Genomic DNA, 20,179 nt, shown 5'->3' on the forward strand with positions numbered 1-20,179 from the left:
CTTTTGCTACCTAGAGATTTGTTTTTTTTAATACGTATTTATAAAATAATCATTTATTTTAGTTTCAAAATATCAAGCGCCATCTACTGCTCACGTCTTTCAAACAAGTACAGGAAATTTATTCGACAGATAGGTATCTATAGAGGACAGCACTGTACTACCTACCGAAAAGCGCGAAAAAGCATATTTAGCATTAAAGTAAATTATACAATTTCCCGACAATTTTCTAACTTAAATTCTTGAAACTATTATGAATAAAATTTTAAAATTTCAGGAATAACGTTTGAACACAAAAAACTATGAATTTTAAAAAATATAGAATTTTAATGTGGAAATGCATATTGTAAACCAAAAATAAAAAAACGGGTCTGAATAAAAAACGTCATTGTTAAACGTTACATAAAAACACAATGTCTAAGGCAAGGTGTAAGTCCCAAAGTCAAGCCAAGAATAACAACACACCTGTTGTGCTTCAAGACGGCAGTAACTGAACCGCAAAAGCCCGCTACAACCTATTCCAGTCCCCTTTAGAGATGTGTCACTATTCATTAATTAACCTAAACCGAATACCGAATCCATAACACAAAAACTCTATAATTAGTGATAAATAACCAAGAAAACTTGTCAATTTAATCTCTGCAATTATGGCGCAATGCAATTACAGCAGGTGGTTGGGAATGGTGTTCGCGAATAATGTAGCACACATCTCTAACCCAGGGCCGCATTACGCACAATGCGTGAAACAGTGACCCGAGAGTCGCGTCGGCCTTGTCCCGAGATTTGTTTCTAATGAACCGTACGTGAAACATTTATGTTGTTTGCGGTGGATGTTTGATAATGACGGGCGTTTCACGCACGATTTGTTGGTGATAAGTCCCGATGACAGCGTGGCTGCGCCGGGCGAATCCGGCCCTGGTCGGCTCACAATCCCACTTCCTCCGACAGGTCAGCCTGGAATGGCCGAAAAGCGGTCAAACGTTGTACAGGTGTTTTTTAAATGTAGTTTATAGAGTCGGACGTATCGAGCATCAGTTGCACGTAAGTGAAAAACGTTTGTTTTAGCATGCCAGAATGCCTATTGTGTACAGGTTATGTTGCTAGTTTCAATTTGTTGATATGTAGTGCATAAAGTTAAGTGCAGTGCACTCAATCGGGACGTCTGGTTGGGGTCCTCGTTTCCCAAATGTAACGTTACTTTTGTGCTGTGTTGACGTTGCGAACTTTGTAGGCCACGCTTCTAGCCGTTTCTTCATCAATTTTTCGATAATTATCACTTTTCGATCGAGTGCTGTGTACTACGTTGTGATGTAATAGTGTGTTTAGTTTAACAGGCCTCTTAAAAAGTTTTAATTGGTGTTTGGAAAGTGGACACGGATATAGGTCGGACTGGCCGAAAGAATTTGCGCTCCTTCACAGTTTTTCTCTGTTAGTATTTCCCAAACAATTTCTTTTGCAACTGCATTACATTACCCAATCGACAAACAAAGCTGCTCGACAGGGTGCTTGCCCTTTAGGCGCCAACGGACCCTCGCAACAATCTAGAAAGTCCCTCACGTTAATTAGGTATCTTCCATATTTCCCATTAACTTTTCAACCGTTAGACTCCAGGTAAACGAGTGATTTTTTTCTCAAATGGCCGGGAATTATCACACTGGAATTGAATTTACCCGAGTTAAGTAAACAATGACGTAATATGAAACTAACGCAAGAGCTAAGTCTATTGGTAAAGCGGTGTAAGAAGGGATTTGCACAAAGAGAAGCATAACTAAAGGTGCAACGCCTTGAAAAAAATATATTACTTAATATATTACTCAGTATCTAAAAATTGAGATAAAAGTAACCGCAAAAATATCTACCAAACGTTCCCGATTTCGTAATGTGCGGAATTTTACTGGACAGATAGAAAGCCGAAAATTTCTTTTGTTAAGAGTTTAGAAACAATTCTTTGTTAAATCATTTCAGTTTTATGAAAAATGCACTTAAATACATTCAGAATGCTAAATGAGTGTTTGTTTACATTTCTGTGAGTTAAATTTTGAATCAACTGTTACATATTTAGGCTTTAAAATTAAAACTGTTGTATTTCAATGGATCTCTTATCACTTTCAAATCGTTTCCACATTAAGCCACATGTCTTAATTCTAAAAATAAAATCCGATTATTTAGAATTAATTATCACCGTAGAATACGATCATCTGGGTATCGTTATCTTTGACTATGTATAGAGTGACTCAACTATTGAAAACATTGGAATAAAGCGATTTCCAAATCTTTAAAAATACATCAATCATTGTAAAAGTTTACACAGTAGGCTTATTATTGTTTGTTTCTTCAAGATTGGGAGGAAAGTGGTAGTTGTTTATTTATAATACATTTCAGATTATCAATTAGAGTTGAATTTAGGATTAGACCTGTTTAGTTGGTCATAATTAAATAAATTTAAAAGCAATAAAAAAATTCTTGTTTTTCCAAAAGAAATATATTTCAAAATGTACTCATCTTTTGCACATTCATCTTTTTAATTTTGGTCTCCATACCACAACTTTATTTTCCTTAATTTAGTGGCGTTCACATTTTTCTGCGTTTGGTAGTAATGCGAAATAATAGTAATGTTTAAAAATATATAGGTATATGGACAACAATGACAATTAAAAAACAAAATCAAAATCAAGGATTTTTTTTTATAAATATTCTGTGAACAACTTGTGAATTCTATTTCAGACTTTTGGCACGACAAACTTTAATTGGTATCAGTTAATATTAGACTTTCAAATTAAAAAAAATGCTTAATTAATGTTTTGCTTTGTAGCGTAGTGATAGAAGAGATGTTACTTTTTGTTGACACCAGTTTTTTTATTGCAAAAATAAAGATTATTAATTTTATTATTGTTAAACTGGGTGTTATGTTTTATGAGAGAAAACGTTCTGGTTTCTTTCAGGTGTTGATGGAATCCCCAAGAGCGTTGGCTGAGTTCTTCAAGTTCCTGCGGTGATCATGGCCGACACTGCAGCCGAGAATGAGGCAGATTCGGGTAGTGGTGGTCCTACACAGGAGGCACCTGACGGCACTCAAGAAGACGACGCCGAACACAACGAGGCCGAACGTGTGACGGGTTCAAACACGAACTACGATTCCAGCGAAGGCACTCATCGTTGCACCCGATGCGACTTTGAAGCCGTTAGTCAAGTAGCCTTAGCAGCCCACGTGTCCCAAGCCCACACCACGAACGAAGTCAAAATGGAAACAGAAAACAATAACTCACCACCCGACCGGATACACCGGAAGATGTTCGAATGTGACGTCTGTAACATGAAATTCAGCAACGGGGCGAACATGAGACGCCACAAGATGAGACACACCGGAGTGAAGCCCTACGAGTGCAGAGTGTGCCAGAAAAGGTTCTTCCGGAAGGACCATCTAGCCGAACACTTTACAACTCATACGAAAACGTTGCCTTATCATTGCCCGATTTGTAACAGGGGATTCCAGAGGCAGATTGCCATGAGGGCTCACTTCCAGAATGAGCATGTGGGGCAACATGACTTGGTCAAGTCGTGCCCACTTTGTAGTTACAGGGCCGGCTCGATGAAGAGTCTAAGAGTGCATTTTTTTAATAGACATGGTATTGATTTAGATAATCCAGGACCGGCTGGGTCTCAGGCGTCTCTGTTTGCTGCAGCGGCCCAACAGGGATTTTCCATGGACAGTGCTTTGACTTCCTTGGGTAATTTAGCCGGAAGCGTGTCTGTAAGCGTCACCGGAGCGAATTATAGCGACTCCGGGGATTCCACGGGGGCTCGTTCGACGGACAACGCAACGCCACCTATGCATTTTCTAACACCGCACGTGGAAATTTCAATGGCCGATGCTCCCGCACCCGTTTTTTCTCCCAATTTTGTAAGTCCAAATCGTCTTTGGTATTTTTTTCTAAAAAGGTTTGTTTAGAACGACCAGCGTTCGAACCTCCCAGGCCAAAGCGGCGAAGTGTCTCAAAGGATAAATGGCGAATGTCCTGGTTCCCCCCAATCAGCCGATTCCAATTCGAATGCTCCGTCCAGCAGCCATATTCAACCAAATTCCCTTAGAATAGATCAAGAAACGAACATAACACCATCAATTTCATTAATACCAATTAAACAGGAACCTGGAGATGAATTGTACGATGTTTCGAAACGAAACGGCCCTAACCCAAGCACCTCTCCCTCGGGAAGCGTTCAAATGCAAACAGCAACCTCAAGTAGCCTTAGCTCGTTAATCAAAGTGTCTCCGTTAAAGAGCTTACTTCGTGACGATTTAAAGAGGAAAATTGTCTCACGGATGAACTCCTCGCCTAGGGGGAGGTCCACCGCGAGTCCTAATCAGAATCCTGAGACTTCGCCTAGTGACACGGCGACTACTACCAATGGGGCTATCACTTCGACGGGGCCCGAACAACCGTCGGATTCGTCCCTGTGGCGGGCGATGGGCAAAAGGTCCTTGTCTAGTTTACAATGTATTTTCTGCGGGATCGGATTTCCAGACCAGACTTTGTACTTTTTGCATAAAGGGTGTCACTCTGACGCGAATCCTTGGAAATGTAATATCTGCGGAGAGCAATGCTGCAATGTTTACGAGTTTAATTCGCATTTGTTGAGTAAAAGTCATCAATAGGCTGGATTTACTTAAACTATGACATACTTTGTAAAGTTTAGATTTGTTCAAGTTTCATACAATGCAAGTTTTACACGGAAAAATGAAGTAATGTGATAATTTGTTATAGAAATTGTTGATGCATTCTTGTTTTTTTAACAAGTTCAGGGTTTTATGGGTACATTTTACGAGCATTCCGTTTAGTTTCAACATTCCCTTTTGGAAAAAATATCCAAGTGCCTACCGGTTGCCTATAAGCAAGATTACCTGAAGATTTGCTCGAAACTCATATCCGTCCATTAGTGAAAAGAGAGAGAGGTATATTTACAAGTATGATATTTTCCAAAATATATTGTAAAGCAAGTGCTTAGTCTCTTATAGTTGGAGCTTCATTACATTGTTACATAAATTAGAATTAAGTTTTACATTTTATATATACATTCCATTTTAGTGTATTGTTGATTCCATGAGACAGAAACAAAATAGTTTGTACAGTATTTATTGTTATATTTTATGGTAATTTTATTTCGTGCAATATATTTTGCAGTGCCTTAAACAAAAAAATTGCACTCAGATGATTTTTAGTTTCATTGAAATTCTTTTATGTTATAAGGATTTTATTTTCATAGGAAATTTTTGTAGTGTAGATATTAGGGCGACATGTTACATTCCTTCAATTCATTCAAAAATATAGATATATTTATTTTTTATTTATACACAAAATGTAAATTACAAATTCTTGTAATTCTGGTGAAAGGGTTAAATAAACTTTATGGAATTTTCGTCTCGCTTCGTTTCACTTACAATTTAAAAACAAACACCGGAAAGAAGCCAAAAAATAAATGAGGTCATCCGTTACAATTAGCAAAAAATTTCAAGTTAAAAATGCCGCTGAATTTTAAATTCGTGATCACGTGACTAACAATTGACATCAGCGCCAATCAGCATTTACCTGATACGAACCGGCACTCAGTGGTTTTCAATTTTTATAAATTATTTTAGGGTAACCGTGTTTTAAAAAGAATTTTTCCTCCTCACGACATGCAAATCATTACATAAACCAAGTCTGTGATAGTCGATGTTTTGTGAAGTTATTTTGAAGTTTGTTTGTTTCCTAACCTAGCAAATTTGTTTCTCCATTTATGGCTAAAAGAACGGCAACAAGTGATTTAAATCACGATAATTGGGATAGGGAGGATGAACCCGAAGATGCTGGAACATTTGCAAAAGCTTCAGAGGAAACTTTGAAGAACAGAGTTATTAAAGTTGCCCGTAGGAGGAACCCAATATCATCAGTCCAAGTAAGTATAATTTTTGATATTATCTTTTTAAGTAGGAAAAATTTAAATTTCTAGAGTGACGATAGCAAACCCAGCGCGTTTGGTGGCTTTTCTGGGTTTGGTAAGACGCCAACTAGTTCATCAAACACGTTTGGATTTTTGTCAAATTTAAATAAAACCGAGACAAATAAAACTAACGGGATTACTGAAAAAGAAGCAGAAACCTCTGATAAAAAATTAGACGAATATTACGCTAAATTGAAAGGATTAAATGAGAGTGTCACTGAATGGATAAAGAAACATGTATCCACAAACCCGTTCATTAATTTACAACCAATTTTCAAAGATTATGATAAGTATATCAATGAACTTGAAAAGGCGAAATATGAAGCAGCTTCAGAAAAATGTGTAACCTCAAGTAGTGCCACAACTGCACCCCAATTTTCCTTTGGTACAACTTCTACAAGTACAGTTCCCAAATTTTCATTTGGGGTCACATCTACTGCGTCAAGTAGTTTTTCATTTGGTCCCACCGCTACAACTGTTAGTTTCAGTTCAAACAGTAGTACTGCTACCTTATCAGCGGGCGAAAATTCCTTCAAATCTCAACCATTTTCATTTGGAAATTCAGGTTCAGACAGTGGCAAATTCTCATTCACAAGCACTGTAATAAAACCAGCTGATGATTCAAAACCCCAAGAGCAAGAAGATGAAGATGAGCCACCTAAAGTTGAATTTACTCCAGTAGTAGAAGAGGGGCATATTTATTCAATCAGATGCAAAGTTTTTGTGAAGAAGGAAGGGAAATTTGGGGACCACGGTGTCGGCACTTTGTACCTCAAACCAATCCCAAACAGCGAGAAAGTCCAACTCATCGTCCGAGCTGATACAAATTTAGGGAAATTAATTTGTAATTTTATTTTGTCTGAAAGTATCCCAATGCAAAGAATGGGGAAGAAAGACGTTATGTTAGTTTGTATTCCAAATCCAGACATGCAACCTCCACCTGTGCCAATATTATTACGGGTGAAAAGTCCAGAAGATGCTGATGAGTTGTTAAAAACTTTGCAGAAACATAAGAAATAGGCTAGGGGTGTTTAGCTCAATAAAATATTTTTCTAAGTACATTTCTTTGTTTTTCAAACCAATTTTGATAAAAATTTAAACATTTTTTAAATATTCCCGCATTTAAAATTACATTTAGTGTCTAATATATACATGTTTTATTAATTATACAAGTAAAATGTACAGATCCACACGAAGATAGGTACAGTAATAATTATAAATAAAACCACAAAACAGTAAAGTAAAAAGACTTGTAGTAAATCGAAAATGTGGCCTTTCATATTGCACAGCATTATGCGTTAAAAACCTGTAAGAAAAATTAAAGATAAAAAAGTATCATAGCTTTGTAATTCCATTGATGGCGAGTTTTTTATCTAAATTTTGCCCGAGACCAACTTGGATGTGTTTCATATGAATTTCGACGGAATTCTGGAACACTAGTTGATTATTTGGAGTCAACTTCCTCTTGATTTGTTCCATCGTGCCTTGTAGAACTTGTAATTCGTATGCATTTTGATCCGAATCGGCCAAACTTTTTACTTGCAACATTAATGCTGTGAGATCCGTAATAAGGTCCAAAATAGATTTATTCTTAACAGGATCCTTATCAGCAGAAATGATCGAATTCTGTCTTTGTACAATTTCCGCTGCATCTTCTCTGCATTTCTCCCTCAAATGACTTGGAGCCAACATTGCCGCCACACTCGGCTCTGGAGCGATTTCCTGACAGAGAGCCTGTACATCATCTAAATACAACTGCAAATCATGATTTAATTTCTCAAGCTCGATTAAAATGCATGCGTAATTCCGTTGAAACTCTTCCGGAATTTCCGAGTGAAACGAATTAAATTTCTCTGCTTTAGCGTTCATGCCCTTTAGTTCGTTGACTTTCGTTCTTTTTACGCTAAGAATTTTCGTTATTAAAACCATTTTCTCTAAGAGCTTAGTCGGGTAGCCCCCTATCCGGCCTTCCTCTTGCGGAAAAATGGGTTTATTTATCATGGAACCCGACAATAATGGATCTTTCTTGAACTTCAGATTGGTGTAAGGCGAAATTTTCGCTGCGTATGTTGAAATACCGTTCCAAGGTCTGAATTTGTTTTGGAAACTTGACAATGAGAGGGTTTCGGGTGGTTCATTTGACAAAACTTCATAATCAGGTACAGAGTGTGTACCTAATCCTTGACGCTCAAACGTTATTCTGTAGGTATTATTTGAAGTGTCTACAGCGTCAATACTTCCAGTGAACAATCCGTCTTGCGGCTTCCTGAGCCTGGCTGTAACTTTTGTACCAATGACCAATTGCATGGGTATTTCAGGTGGCAGGTCTTTAAAACTAGAAAGTTCTGTAGCTTTCCTCTGTTGTAAAGCTCTGATTTTTTTCCGTTTCTTCTCCAATTCTAATCTTTCTTCGTGAAAGAAAGCCTGAGAGCAACGTCGAGGTTTCCCCATCATTCTTCTAATTTTCGTCCACTGTACTCTCGTCAATTCGCGTGTTTTTAACTCAGGAAAAGACTCTTTCAAGCAGATACTAAAATCATTTTCCCCCGAAAACAAACACCGGTCGATATCGCTATAAAACCACTCATAACAAACCCATTTATGTGCCTTGGGTAACTTGAGCACATTTCTTAATCTAAGTCCGATTTTTTGTCCGATTTTACGATCGGGTGATTGAAGGGGTGGTGGTGAAACATTCCGAGGCGACTTGACATCCCTCGGTATGTTCCTCTTGGGCGTCTCTCTGAAACTCTTGGTGGGAGTGTTCACTTTAGGTTTTTTCACTGGTGTCTGCTTAATTTTTTTAGCTGAAGGTACTCTGTGATGTGGCGTGTTGACGATATCATCGTCATAAAACAGTTTATTTTTCTTCCTGATCCTTGCAGGCATACCACGGGCATTTAGGACTTGTGTTGGCTGGGTGGGAGGCGGTTTAGGTGCAGCTGGAGCACCCACTCTTTGCAGTCCAAGAGCTGCAGGCCCTAAGGTCGGGACATCGTCGTCGACGTCCATCTCGGTTTCGTCCTCCTCGTCCGTCACCTCTTGTTTGACAGTAACCCCCTGTTCGTTCGTCATTCTGCGTCCGTTTTTGAACCCTGAATCTGATTCACCTGGATTCAAATAAAAACAACAATGACTACATCGCCGCTTACATAAACTCGTTTTTATTATTGGTTACGATCCATGCATTCCGATTTCAGTTTCGTAATATTGGGACGAAAATTCAAATTTTGAATTTGGTACAACAATATTTTCAAATTTAAAACATCGTTCCCACCAAAACATTCTATTATTTCTGGTTCTTATTGTGCTATAAGGAAATAATAAAGTGGATAACTTACTCGACGAAAGTACAAAGATTGATTGTCGGACAATTTTCACAACCAAAGCACTTGTATTTGTTCCAAATTTATCAAACTAGACGCGTTTTACTTACTTTCAAGTTCGTCCGCCATATTGACGTCAAGTTTAGGGGATTGTGGGAGATTTACGCGGCATCATTGACGCACCCTAATCACAGGACGCGATTCGATCACATAAACGAACATTTTTCTTTTAATGTTTACACAATTGGGACAAAATCTGTTTCAAATCACCAAAACAATTGTATAATTGTGGTAATTAAACAATCAGCCTCATAACTAATGTGGTATTTAAAATGAATTTTGTTTATTTTCAAATCATCTGATCAAAGATTGTGTCCTGTTAACAATCCGACACGAATTAAAAATAGCAACGGATTAAATTTGATTAGTTTTTGTGAAATCCACAAGCAAAAAGAGATTGAATGGAACGGTGAAAATTCTCTCAAGCCTATTTTCACGTCATGAAATTTAACTAACGATTTTTTTGAATTCATAAAAATGAGATATTGCGCAAGTCACATCATGGCCCGCCTTGGAAACAATTGAAATACGAAATCGATGCTTATTTATCAAAAATGATATCACTGATAAGAATTTTTCTGTTAATTTCTATTTTAAAGACAGTCTGTACGTTGGATGAAATTTATAAAAATTGCAGAGACAGGGAGCGTCTAATTGAACATGAAAAAGGTGACCTCTACACATTAATTGATGCAACGCTTCATCAAAAGTTAACGTTGCAATGCCATTATTGGTATGCTAATACTTAAATTGTTATTAGTACGATAAAAGTAAACTTTCTGTTTAATTCAAATCGGCGAGAGCTTCATCAAGGGTACATAATTGCGAAAATATTTCTCACAACTTGTATTTAAATATAGCGGCGAAAATGACGACGGGAGGCCAAAAGTTTGGTATAAAATCAAAGATATTGGAAGCCCTGCACCATCTGAAGTGGATTTAGACATGAATAATAATTCTACTTTGGAAAGAGTACACGTAAACAAAGAGCACAGTTTGATTATTCATAATTTTACAAAAAATGATACGGGGTTGTATTACTGTGAGAGATATGAAGGAGAGCAACAAGACAAATACAATTATTTGGTCGATCGTAAGTCCAAACGTAAAATAAAAACAATTTTATCGGCCCAAGCTTCATTCAAAAATAATCGTTTTTGAAACGATTCAATAACAACAGATAACATTTACAAAAGCATACCTTATACAATTCACACTCACTTCAATTCCTTGTGAGAATTTTATCAAAAACTCAATTTAAACACTGAAAAAAATTCCGCCTTTATAACCTCTACACATTTCATATTTTTTTGAGTGTTGTGTTGGCGACATTGACAGCTCAGACGCGCTAAAATTTGAAATTTTAGTTGTTTTCCAAGATAACATTTCGACGCTTGAAACAGGGAATATCACAGTTTGGCGCAAATACCATGATGAATATTTTTTACCAATCAATACTTTATTTAACCACTCAGAGGGTGTAGAATTTCGGCATATCCGTGAACAATTAAACATTGAAATGGAAATGGTCACAATTTGGGGGCCTTGGGGTATTTGCCAAGTGTGTGGGAGACCGAAAGATGAAGGAATCAAAAAGAAAGTTGGATACTGTAGAATTAAATTAACACAAAAGGTACTTTTCGAATGTTTGAAAAACTAAACTCAAAATACTATCTTCAAAAGGGAAGTGCATCAATGCAAAATAATAGTGACTTACATTTTATAAAAAATGCGAATGAAATTGCGTGCCGTTCAAAAATTTTAGCTAGGATTTTGCCCGGTGTTAGTAATTTAACTCGAATTATACCAAACTTTGTACAGACGGAAGTTTGTCAAGGGACTTGTAACCCCGGTAAGCTTTTTTTAATAGTAGAGTGGTCAACGAGGTAATAAATAGACGCGGAGGGTTTTAGTAAGGGTTGGAAAGCCGGCAAAACCTCAGCTTTCAAGTATCGAAAAATTTTTGTTTTGGCTGAAGGCTCGCATTTAACATTAGTGTGCCCAGAGTAAGTTCTATTCAATAATTTTCGATTAATTATTGTATATTTACAAAGATCAACTTTGGAAAATAAAGTTGTTTGGAAGAAAAATGGTAAAGTTTTGGAAGCCGGAAAGAGCGTCGTGCCGCCAAAACCGGAAGACGAACCTCGAATCATCGTCGACACTTTTAATACTTTGTATTTAGTTAGCGTCAAAGAATCTGAGGAAGGAAATTACACTTGTCAAGTGGATGATATAAGAATGCAGCAGATAATTATTTATGTAATATCAAAAGCGCGAATATTGACTCAAGGTTGTTGAAAAAACATTGTCAATAATTGTATTGTAACAATGATTTTAGCTTTTGTTCGCCATATGATGTATTTGGGATTAGTTTTATCTCTCACGCTACCTTGCTATTGTGCCGGACTTATAATAGCATGCAGTAGAAAACGAACTTATAAAAATTACGAAGAACTAAAAGAAGAGGACGCCCGGAAACACCGATATCTAAAATTACCTTAAATTATATAAATTTATACAACCAACAATGCGCTTTATTTCTTGTGTTACTACCTACATAAATTCTCAAGGTATTCGCGATCGCGAAGAGAAAGTTTAGAGTGGAATGTCTCCTGGTGCAAGTTTGACGTATAATGGGTCTGTTTAGATCAATTTTACTTAGTGTATCCTTCATTTTCCTAATTTTTACTCCTAAATTAACAAATGGTATGTATTCAAGTTTTGTTTCTACATTTTTCCAAAGAATCAATGAACCGTTTCAGGAATTCTTAAGCGCTGTTTTGTATGCCGATCTCGGGGAGAGTTAGGAAGTTGTAAAGATCCGTTCACAGTTAATGTCACACAAATCGATTTGGAAAAAGGCGTAGAGGCAGTTCCGTGTGCTTCTGGGTGGTGTGGAAAATTATTAGAAACAGAAAATCCACTAAAAGAAGGTATTTAATATTGAAAAAGTAAAACAAGTTAAAATCAAATCAAATCGACAGAATATGGAGTCGCCACAGAACGGATGTGTCTCAGAAGGGGACCTTCTGACAGTGAAGACAGATGCGCGTATGTAAAATGGAATTTTAGAAGAGTCCTTATGTGTTTCTGCAGAGGAGATTTATGTAATTCCTCAAGTAGACTGACAGTGAATTTGCCTTTTCTTCTCACCTGGTGTATCCTTACTAGACTGATTTTAAATTTTTTGTAAATAAATCAATTTTAATTTTTGTTTAAATCATTTTATTAATAATTTACAAAATTACTTAAACCTATAGAAGGGCAAGTGATTCCTTAAAGATCCCAGTTTATTCCCTGCTAAGCCACTACGTCTTCTCTGTTCTTGATTTTGCAAAAGAGCATTAACGTGGTTAATTTCTTCAAAAAATAAGGGTTTTCTGTATAAATACGAAGCCGCTAGTTTTGCTGCTCTTCCAGTCAAAAGATATGGATCTGGATACTCTGTAAAACCATTAAAATCCGATTATTTCATCCACGTGACTTACCTAAACCATCGCTAAAATCAGGAGTGATATGTCCGCGATGTTCCTCAAATCCTAGAGAATTTGTATGTGGGTGAAAATCCCCATCATTCCAGAAGTGACTTTGGGTAAAAAAGTGTTTATTTTCAAAACTGAAACTCCGTGATCTTCGTCCAGGCAAATCCGAAGATCTTGTTCGTCCATTTCGAATAAAACTCACATACTGGTAACTTACTGGGGATGAGTTTACTAACGATACAGTTGTCAGGATGAAGAAATAAAGCAGGATCTATAACAATGAATTCGTGACTTGATTTAAACGTATTTAAATTAGATACAAGATGTTTTGATGCAATCAATGCATTTCGAGATGATATTTTTTATAGTTAGGTGGGTTTACAATGAATGGGTGTCCTTGTTATGTTAGCGTTTATTTATTGCCTGAAAATGAGCAAAAGTGTTCAGGTGTAGTCGTTTGGCCTAGTTCTGATTCTGAGACACTAAAAATAAATAAATATAAAGAACTGGTGATTACAAAGCGTAAGAAATGCAGTTGCACGATCATTATAATGCGTTTTTGTCACTGATTTATAAAATGAATTTGAAAATGAAAGTGATCGATAGAAAAGTATTACTCCTAGTTATAGGAACGGTTCTGGTCATTGATTGAAAGTTCAAGTCCAGTTATAGTTATTCAATCATTTTTGATAGGTACAGGTTTTTAAAACCAATTTCTTCCATTATATCATAACAAAAGTTTTTCTTATTCTTATTCTGTACCAGTGGCGGCTCGTCAGGGACGGCAACATAGGCAGTGCCTATGCGATACAAAATTCAAAAAATGCAACAAAGAATACAAAATAGTAAAACTAAAAAAGAAACTGAACTTGATGTGCCTGATAAAAAGCTTAAAACTTTTCCATTATATTTTTCGAATTTCTTTTCAAACTGGGTACGCTAACAAAATCGTTCATAAGCTTCCAGCTGCGAGGATTTTACTAAATATTAAAATTCGAGTCGACTGTCGACCCATTTGCGGACTGCGGACACATTTTTTAAGAAAGATTTATCTTACATACAAGATTCTGCTCTATCTACTAAAAATATTATTTTTTTAACCTTTTTGTTAATTTACAAAATTTTTATGTTTAAAAATAAATTATTTATCAAGTTCTCAGTCAAATACGACAGTAATAACAAAAATTAAGAAAAAATTTATTTACTTTTCGTAAAAAGAATTCAATACAAAAAGATTGTATATTTTAATATTAAAAAAATTTAATAAAATCTTTGATATTTTACATTTTTACATTTGTCAATTTAAAGTATAATATATTCTATAAAAATATGTCCACATACATAATAATTTTAGAAAAAGTTGTGTATTAGATGAGGGGGGAGGGGTCAAGACAGCTTTGCCTGCCTACCCAGTTTTAATGATCAAGAGCCGCCACTGTCCTGTACCTACTTACATTATATAGGCTACATATACAAAACTTGATGATGTATCTATTATTTTATAAAATGTAGGTGTAGGCACCAAATTTTTCATAGAGGACTACTGAGGTTTGAAAAAAATATATATTTTTTTCTGGGGCATCAAAATTTTAAACATTTTTTCTTTAATTCCTAATTAATCACTCTCAATGCCTCAGTGAAAGTTATTAGCTGTAAATGCCATAGATTTCATACTCATTGCTTATGATAGTCTAATGACCGGAAATGTGTAAAATGCAATAAATGCAACTAAAGAATATGCTTCTGGCTTCTGTTGAACTTATTTAATAGTGTTTTTTATTAATAAACCAAACATTTATTTATTAAAATGACTGAAAATTATAGAGTTAGTTAAAAACTTATAACTACGGCATCATTAGTGAAGAATTCCTATTAAATCTTTATCCTGTATATCAAGTTTAATAAAAAATAAAAATTAATTAAAATTGCGTTAAAATATTTCAATGTCGTTCTGATGACTTCACTTGCTTTTATCGAGATTCAAGATTATGTTTCCATTCTCTTGTGTAAAGCATCAGTTTTTTTGAAAATAGACCTGTGTAAGTCTTGTGTGCTAATAATGATATTTCCCCATATTTCTCGTTATGCGCCCACGGAAAGAGCTCATCAATCGGAGTAGTAATAGGAAGCTGACCATATAATTTATTACGCAAACATATTTTGAAAGTGGTAATCCTTCCATCTTCAAACAATGCTAACAAGTTGCAATTTGTTAAAAACTCACTTAAATTCGCATTTTGTGAGAATTAGAGCTGCTCTTTCGTAAAGCTCACCTGGTGACCTATTGTTAAGTAAATACTTGGTAAACAATAAAATTTTACAAAAGCGGAAACTGCATAAATCATAAACTTATTTAAATGAATCCTGTTTTAGTCGTTAAACTTTGACACCATCTTTAAAGACACTTTTGCTCGAAAGTTGGTTCCGTTGTTCCATAAACGAGAAGAAAGTTACTTCAATCATTTTTCTAATGTGCAAACAAATAGGCTTGTGCATCTTAATTACATCACACTTATGTAACGCTGTTTGAATATAATTTATTGTAAGATAATAACTGCGGTAAAGTAGCTCAATAAATTTGATTTTGTAGCAATGGTCCTTGTCAAGAGATTACACATCAGAAAAGCATCGATAAAAAAATTCTTGTTACCTCGAGTCATTTGTGCCAATAAAATATTGGTATGAAAAAGGTGAAATATTTCGAGATAATTGGCAATCTTGAAAAAAATACTCGCAATGTGTAATATTTTCTAGATGTAGAGATTAATCAGTCAACCTTTAGCCATTTACATTTATTATTAATCTTGGAGAGTGTTCCCTTCACTGATTTATTAATATGAGATTATTGACAATGTAGGGCATACACTCCCCAAATTTTAACATAATATAGTATGATTTCATCTCTTTATTGCAAATCTTTGGTGTATGGAAATTTCGGTGACTAATACATTTTTCAATATTAAATAATATGTCCCATTTACGAACTTTCTCAATTGTAAAGCATCTTCCTCATATTTCCGTTTCAAGTGTTAATGAAGTCATGTGACGATGTAATATAATCAACGACCTTTCACAACATTATTAAAAATCAAATCACTTTCCACAATACTCGGATACCAACAAACTTTTTACATAACACAACAAATGATTGTGCAGTGAGAAACAAGTGAAGATGAAATGCAATATGATAAGAATCAGTTCACAAAAGCAGTGTTTGTGCAATGATTGAATCCGGGTTGTCACAAGGAAAGCTTCAAATGCCACCGGAAATTCTAATTGATTTCCAGGTTTTTGTGCATGTGTTCATCAAAATTGTGCAATTACAGTTGCAGCAAATCACGGTCAATGTTTTACCTTAAAATCGAAGTTTACACATGTTTGACCTTTTTGAAATGTTGGATTGCAATAATTACATTGTTTTTGGACAACCGTGACTTTTATTACAAATAAGTTATTTTTTCAGAATGGCAAAAATTCGTTTTGTTTTCAATTGAAACCAATAAACACTTTTTGTAAATTTATTACCACCTTAATCAGTAAACACATTAATAACAACACAGTTATTGAAATGTTAAAATCATCACAGTATATTTACGAGTTCATTTGTGATTACAGGAAAATTATGAAAGAATGTGTTATTTCGCTATGCACCATTAACTTTAAAAATATTTATTCACAAAAGCCACATTGATTAACCTTTTCTCTATAAATGGAAGCAAACACGAATCGAATCCTTATTATTATTTCAGCTGAAATTAATTCGTAAAAAATCGGAAATATAATATTTTTAAAAGTCAAATGAATTAAAATAATAGTGTTGTAACAGATAGAGAAAGACTTTTTTTTATTAATATACAGGTTATGACATGTTTTTTTCTTTTTAATATATTTAGGATAGAAATTGTAAAGACAAAATGGTTCCAAGGCTTGCATGCCAAAATGTCAATGAAACTGATTCATCAAAAGATAAATTCATTAAATCAACAAAACGGACCTAATGAAATGTTAATCGATGAAAAGTGTAAACCTTGTGTTTTATAAAAACTGGATTTGACTACTGTTAGGAACCGAGACCACCAACGAACAGTCAAATACCACATGTGTGAGTTCTTCTATTTGCAAAAATTTTAAATGATTTGTAACTCAATGAATAATCGGTAAGAAGTAAACAAAAAAAATAAATAAAAAATCAAATTGACAAAAATAGAAATTATTTACTAAAATATATCAGATGCATAAACTTGACATTTCTGCACTATTTAATTGCGCAACTCTATGCTAATACATTGTCAATTAAGTCAATAATGGAGAAAGTTCGTGTGTATCTAAGGCAAAAGCGCCTACGGTTTTAAGATACAATAATTTTTCTATGGATAAAACAATAAGGTGCGGGTGTATTTCATAATATGCATGAACTTATCTGAAAAAGCTCTACCGGTTGAGTCAATGAAAGTGAAATTTAAATCTAAAAACGACGGTCAATTTTTTAGATCTTTGTTGTTACAGCAAATATTACTTGTATTTACGCTTTAGTGCACAATGATACAGACTATGTTGCAATTGTATCCAAGTTGCGTTATGTGACCGGTTTTATGATCTACAGGGATTAAATTTAATATACGATGCTTTGCATTATGTCCGTGTTTGTTTTAAAGATTAGAGAGATATTGACCTAAATTAAATTGCACTCATTTTGATGCATGGCGTCAAGGTCTTGGAAAGTAAAAGTACAATACAAAAGATCATTCATCACACTTTACAGTCAATTAAAAATTTTAGCACCCTGACGTTGTGCGTTAAGCAGGAAATCGCGCAAGAAGGGTTGCAACCGAAGCTGGTGCAATACTTTCACACATAAATTTTGTTTAATTGCGTAAATTACCAAATCATTAAAAGCTTACTAACTTAATTCTCAATTGATAGTTTTCTCCGTTTAAAAAATCAATGTCGAGGCATAGAAAGTAAAATCGGCGACATTTTATTTATTAAAACGATATGAAAGGGCACTTGCAACTAATTGCATTTATAAAATTGTAGACGTTCGTGCACTTTCTAGTAATTGCTCATCGAGAAATGTTACTGATGGATTTTCTTAGAGAGCATCTTGGTTTCATTTCCGACAGTTATTATGTGAAAAAACGACACGTAACTGACTCTTATCTGTAGTGATCATGGTTTTGTCTGGAAGTCTGGAATGGATTTGCTTTACAATCTCGAGGATGGTTTTTTCGGTGCCATATTTGGAAATGGACTCAACAAAAAAACATTTGAAGTTGAAGACTTCAAAATGATAATGTTATGTTGGACATGGTGATAAAATAAACTCAAATAGTTCAAAAAGCCCATCTTCTAGGACAATTTAAATAAAGAAATTCAACTAATTTTTCTTTTATTTTTAAGTTTAAGCCAGTCCCATTTGATAGTGCGCCGAGTATGATTCTATTCTAAAAATTTAATAATAACTTTTTGTCGTATTTGCCACATAAAAGGCACTATACAGAAAAATAGTCTTTTTAAAAATCTTCAAGGCATACTGTATTTTTCAAAACTAAAATTATGTTAGAAACCAAGCAGGGCTGAACCCGAAAAAATTAAAATTTAAGTCGTTTTACCTAACCGAGGACACACTGTAATAAAAAAACGACTTTTGAAGAAGTATCTACTCAATGTAATTCAATTAGTATTCTATTGTTTAATTAAAGTAAGTTTTGCCAATTTTGGTCATGAATATTTAGTTTTCTTTAAATAAAAAAAATACTTCACTATTACCAAGGTGAAGACAAAAATATTTTTTATACAACTATTTACGAGTACCTTTAAAAAATGTTGTAATTATAAACAAATATATCTAACAAAAAGGAAATCAAAAAATTACATTAGCATATGAAAATATTTCAAAAACATCGCAGTTTATTAAATTATTATTCACTGAAAATAAAAAAAAATATTTTTATTTTATTTTGAGCAAGACATTAAAAATTTATAGTTGTAATAATTCAAAAAAGTAAATATTAAACAAAAAAATTAACATTACTCACCATTTTTTAAGCTTCCGTTTGAGCCGTTTATTTACGGTGCACACCTTGCACTCATATCACCGCACTCACAAGAAACATTAAAATCGCAAGTTCAGGTCGGCAAAGCTCCAGCAGAAACGTTGAATAGAGAATAGCGTACATTACCGATTCTTTCACTTCGTCCAGCCACTAGTCTTCTTGTACTATCATTGACGGTAGAGACGTGCACTCACTTCTTACATCATTTTTTGTGAAATTGTTATTCCTGATGTTCATCCAATAAGATACTGATTTTGTGCAGTTTATCAGTAATGAGTAAAATTATGCAAGCTGTATGAATACGGTGATTCAAACTTTGCGTAATTTGTGGTAACGGTAATTGTGAGGCAAGGTTTGAAATAAAAACTTTATAATGAATCAAATTGTTTTGTTTAAATTGCCTTTTGAACGTTGTTTCTTTGATTTCAATTACAAAAGGATTAACTAAAATAAAGTGCATTGGATTAGAAATAGCAGCAGTAAGAAGAGGCACGTTTCCTTCAAAATACAGAGTGGTTATAAATGATTTTCATCTAGCCAGCTGTAAATTTTCCATGTAAAATAAAAAATGCCGCTTTACGAAAATAGGGGTACCTACTTGTAACTCAAAATTAAAAAATCGCCGTTTACTAAGCGTCCACTTCGAAAATAGACTTCAATTATAAACTTGTTTTCTTCCAAATATACATTATTATCAATTATTATTGGAAATTAGTTGAAACAATAAAAATTTAATTAACAACAATTTATTATTAATTAATAAGTGACACTAACGACAGAACTAGAGCTTTCAAAAAAGTAGAGCGGCACAAATAAAGTTACATGCAAAAAAATTCCAAAGCTGGCTAGATGAAAATCATTTATAACCACTCTGTATTTTGACGTTTACTGTCAAATATATCGCAGGAAGAGGCGCCTTAAAACTACTCGTACCCACAATCTATGGCAAATAAAAATATTAAAAATTTAAAATACTCCAACCCTTACTTATATTTATTGAGGTATACTAGTAAATTCCAAGGAAAGTAGAAGAAATCTAGAAAATATAAACGAAAATAAATGAAACTTTTTCGATTTTTTTTTAATTCATACCTACTCTCCGGTACCTAAATCAAGCTTTCCGGATCCATTTTGAGCTAATACCGTAACAGAGCCGGTAACACTTGCTGGATTGTAATTTTTTAACAAGAAAAAATCAATTTTTTTTGGCAAAATTTCTTGGAACAGTATGAAATAAAATAGACACAATACGATATACATCCGGTAAGCCTCTTAT

The 20,179-nt window shown here is 34.4% G+C and overlaps 6 protein-coding genes across 12 annotated transcripts; 4 read left to right on the forward strand and 2 right to left on the reverse strand.

Moving 5' to 3' along the window:
• The first annotated feature begins 753 nt into the window (after positions 1–753).
• On the forward strand, positions 754–5,416 carry LOC123004635 (zinc finger protein ztf-16). 3 transcript variants are annotated; one of them, XM_044397979.1, is made up of 3 exons: positions 754–1,038; positions 2,940–3,898; positions 3,947–5,416. In XM_044397979.1, exons 2-3 carry the CDS (start codon positions 2,996–2,998, stop codon positions 4,649–4,651), a joined length of 1,608 nt encoding a protein of 535 aa, XP_044253914.1. In that variant the 5' UTR covers positions 754–1,038; positions 2,940–2,995; the 3' UTR covers positions 4,652–5,416. The 3 variants fall into 3 exon arrangements, with proteins under 3 accessions (XP_044253914.1, XP_044253915.1, XP_044253916.1); XM_044397980.1 differs by lacking the exon at positions 754–1,038 and adding an exon at positions 1,080–1,425; XM_044397981.1 differs by lacking the exon at positions 754–1,038 and adding an exon at positions 1,426–1,563.
• A 155-nt stretch (positions 5,417–5,571) lies between these two features.
• LOC123005169 (nuclear pore complex protein Nup50) lies at positions 5,572–7,037 on the forward strand. Its single transcript, XM_044398823.1, has 2 exons — positions 5,572–5,931; positions 5,986–7,037. The coding sequence occupies exons 1-2, from the start codon at positions 5,773–5,775 to the stop codon at positions 6,994–6,996; spliced, it is 1,170 nt and encodes a 389-aa protein (XP_044254758.1). The 5' UTR covers positions 5,572–5,772; the 3' UTR covers positions 6,997–7,037.
• An 81-nt stretch (positions 7,038–7,118) lies between these two features.
• LOC123005167 (protein lin-9 homolog) lies at positions 7,119–10,684 on the reverse strand. 5 transcript variants are annotated; one of them, XM_044398818.1, is made up of 2 exons: positions 10,564–10,684; positions 7,119–9,086 (listed from the first exon to the last, which is right to left on the reverse strand). In XM_044398818.1, exon 2 carries the CDS (start codon positions 9,049–9,051, stop codon positions 7,312–7,314), a length of 1,740 nt encoding a protein of 579 aa, XP_044254753.1. In that variant the 5' UTR covers positions 9,052–9,086; positions 10,564–10,684; the 3' UTR covers positions 7,119–7,311. The 5 variants fall into 5 exon arrangements, with proteins under 5 accessions (XP_044254753.1, XP_044254754.1, XP_044254751.1 ...); XM_044398819.1 differs by having other exon boundaries at positions 10,584–10,674; XM_044398816.1 differs by lacking the exon at positions 10,564–10,684 and adding an exon at positions 9,413–9,457.
• LOC123005168 lies at positions 9,897–11,990 on the forward strand. The gene is made up of 7 exons (XM_044398822.1): positions 9,897–10,095; positions 10,223–10,455; positions 10,730–10,995; positions 11,046–11,214; positions 11,260–11,368; positions 11,417–11,655; positions 11,704–11,990. Exons 1-7 carry the CDS (start codon positions 9,917–9,919, stop codon positions 11,865–11,867), a joined length of 1,359 nt encoding a protein of 452 aa, XP_044254757.1. The 5' UTR covers positions 9,897–9,916; the 3' UTR covers positions 11,868–11,990.
• Positions 11,913–12,585, forward strand: LOC123005171. Its single transcript, XM_044398825.1, has 3 exons — positions 11,913–12,071; positions 12,128–12,298; positions 12,350–12,585. Exons 1-3 carry the CDS (start codon positions 11,999–12,001, stop codon positions 12,556–12,558), a joined length of 453 nt encoding a protein of 150 aa, XP_044254760.1. The 5' UTR covers positions 11,913–11,998; the 3' UTR covers positions 12,559–12,585.
• Positions 12,584–19,167, reverse strand: LOC123005170. The gene is made up of 3 exons (XM_044398824.1): positions 18,886–19,167; positions 12,854–13,118; positions 12,584–12,809 (listed from the first exon to the last, which is right to left on the reverse strand). Exons 1-3 carry the CDS (start codon positions 18,886–18,888, stop codon positions 12,610–12,612), a joined length of 468 nt encoding a protein of 155 aa, XP_044254759.1. The 5' UTR covers positions 18,889–19,167; the 3' UTR covers positions 12,584–12,609.
• Positions 19,168–20,179: the final 1,012 nt, after the last annotated feature.

Source organism: Tribolium madens, unplaced genomic scaffold (genome assembly GCF_015345945.1).
Source record: "Tribolium madens isolate multiple individuals breed KSU strain unplaced genomic scaffold, Tmad_KSU_1.1 Scaffold_20;HRSCAF=117;Tcas5.2_LG4, whole genome shotgun sequence".
NCBI lineage: Eukaryota > Metazoa > Arthropoda > Insecta > Coleoptera > Tenebrionidae > Tribolium > Tribolium madens.

Coding starts and splice junctions, on each gene's coding strand:
- LOC123005168 (XM_044398822.1), top strand. CDS start 9,917: ATGATATCACTGATAAGAATTTTTCTGTTAATTTCTATTTTAAAGACA. Junction 10,996..11,045: donor GAATTAAATTAACACAAAAG/GTACTTTTCGAA, acceptor TATCTTCAAAAG/GGAAGTGCATCAATGCAAAA. Junction 11,369..11,416: donor TTAACATTAGTGTGCCCAGA/GTAAGTTCTATT, acceptor ATATTTACAAAG/ATCAACTTTGGAAAATAAAG.
- LOC123004635 (XM_044397979.1), top strand. CDS start 2,996: ATGGCCGACACTGCAGCCGAGAATGAGGCAGATTCGGGTAGTGGTGGT. Junction 3,899..3,946: donor CCGTTTTTTCTCCCAATTTT/GTAAGTCCAAAT, acceptor AGGTTTGTTTAG/AACGACCAGCGTTCGAACCT.
- LOC123005169 (XM_044398823.1), top strand. CDS start 5,773: ATGGCTAAAAGAACGGCAACAAGTGATTTAAATCACGATAATTGGGAT. Junction 5,932..5,985: donor ACCCAATATCATCAGTCCAA/GTAAGTATAATT, acceptor TTAAATTTCTAG/AGTGACGATAGCAAACCCAG.
- LOC123005171 (XM_044398825.1), top strand. CDS start 11,999: ATGGGTCTGTTTAGATCAATTTTACTTAGTGTATCCTTCATTTTCCTA. Junction 12,072..12,127: donor TACTCCTAAATTAACAAATG/GTATGTATTCAA, acceptor GAACCGTTTCAG/GAATTCTTAAGCGCTGTTTT. Junction 12,299..12,349: donor AGAAAATCCACTAAAAGAAG/GTATTTAATATT, acceptor TCAAATCGACAG/AATATGGAGTCGCCACAGAA.
- LOC123005170 (XM_044398824.1), bottom strand. Junction 12,810..12,853: donor TGATTTTAGCGATGGTTTAG/GTAAGTCACGTG, acceptor ATGGTTTTACAG/AGTATCCAGATCCATATCTT.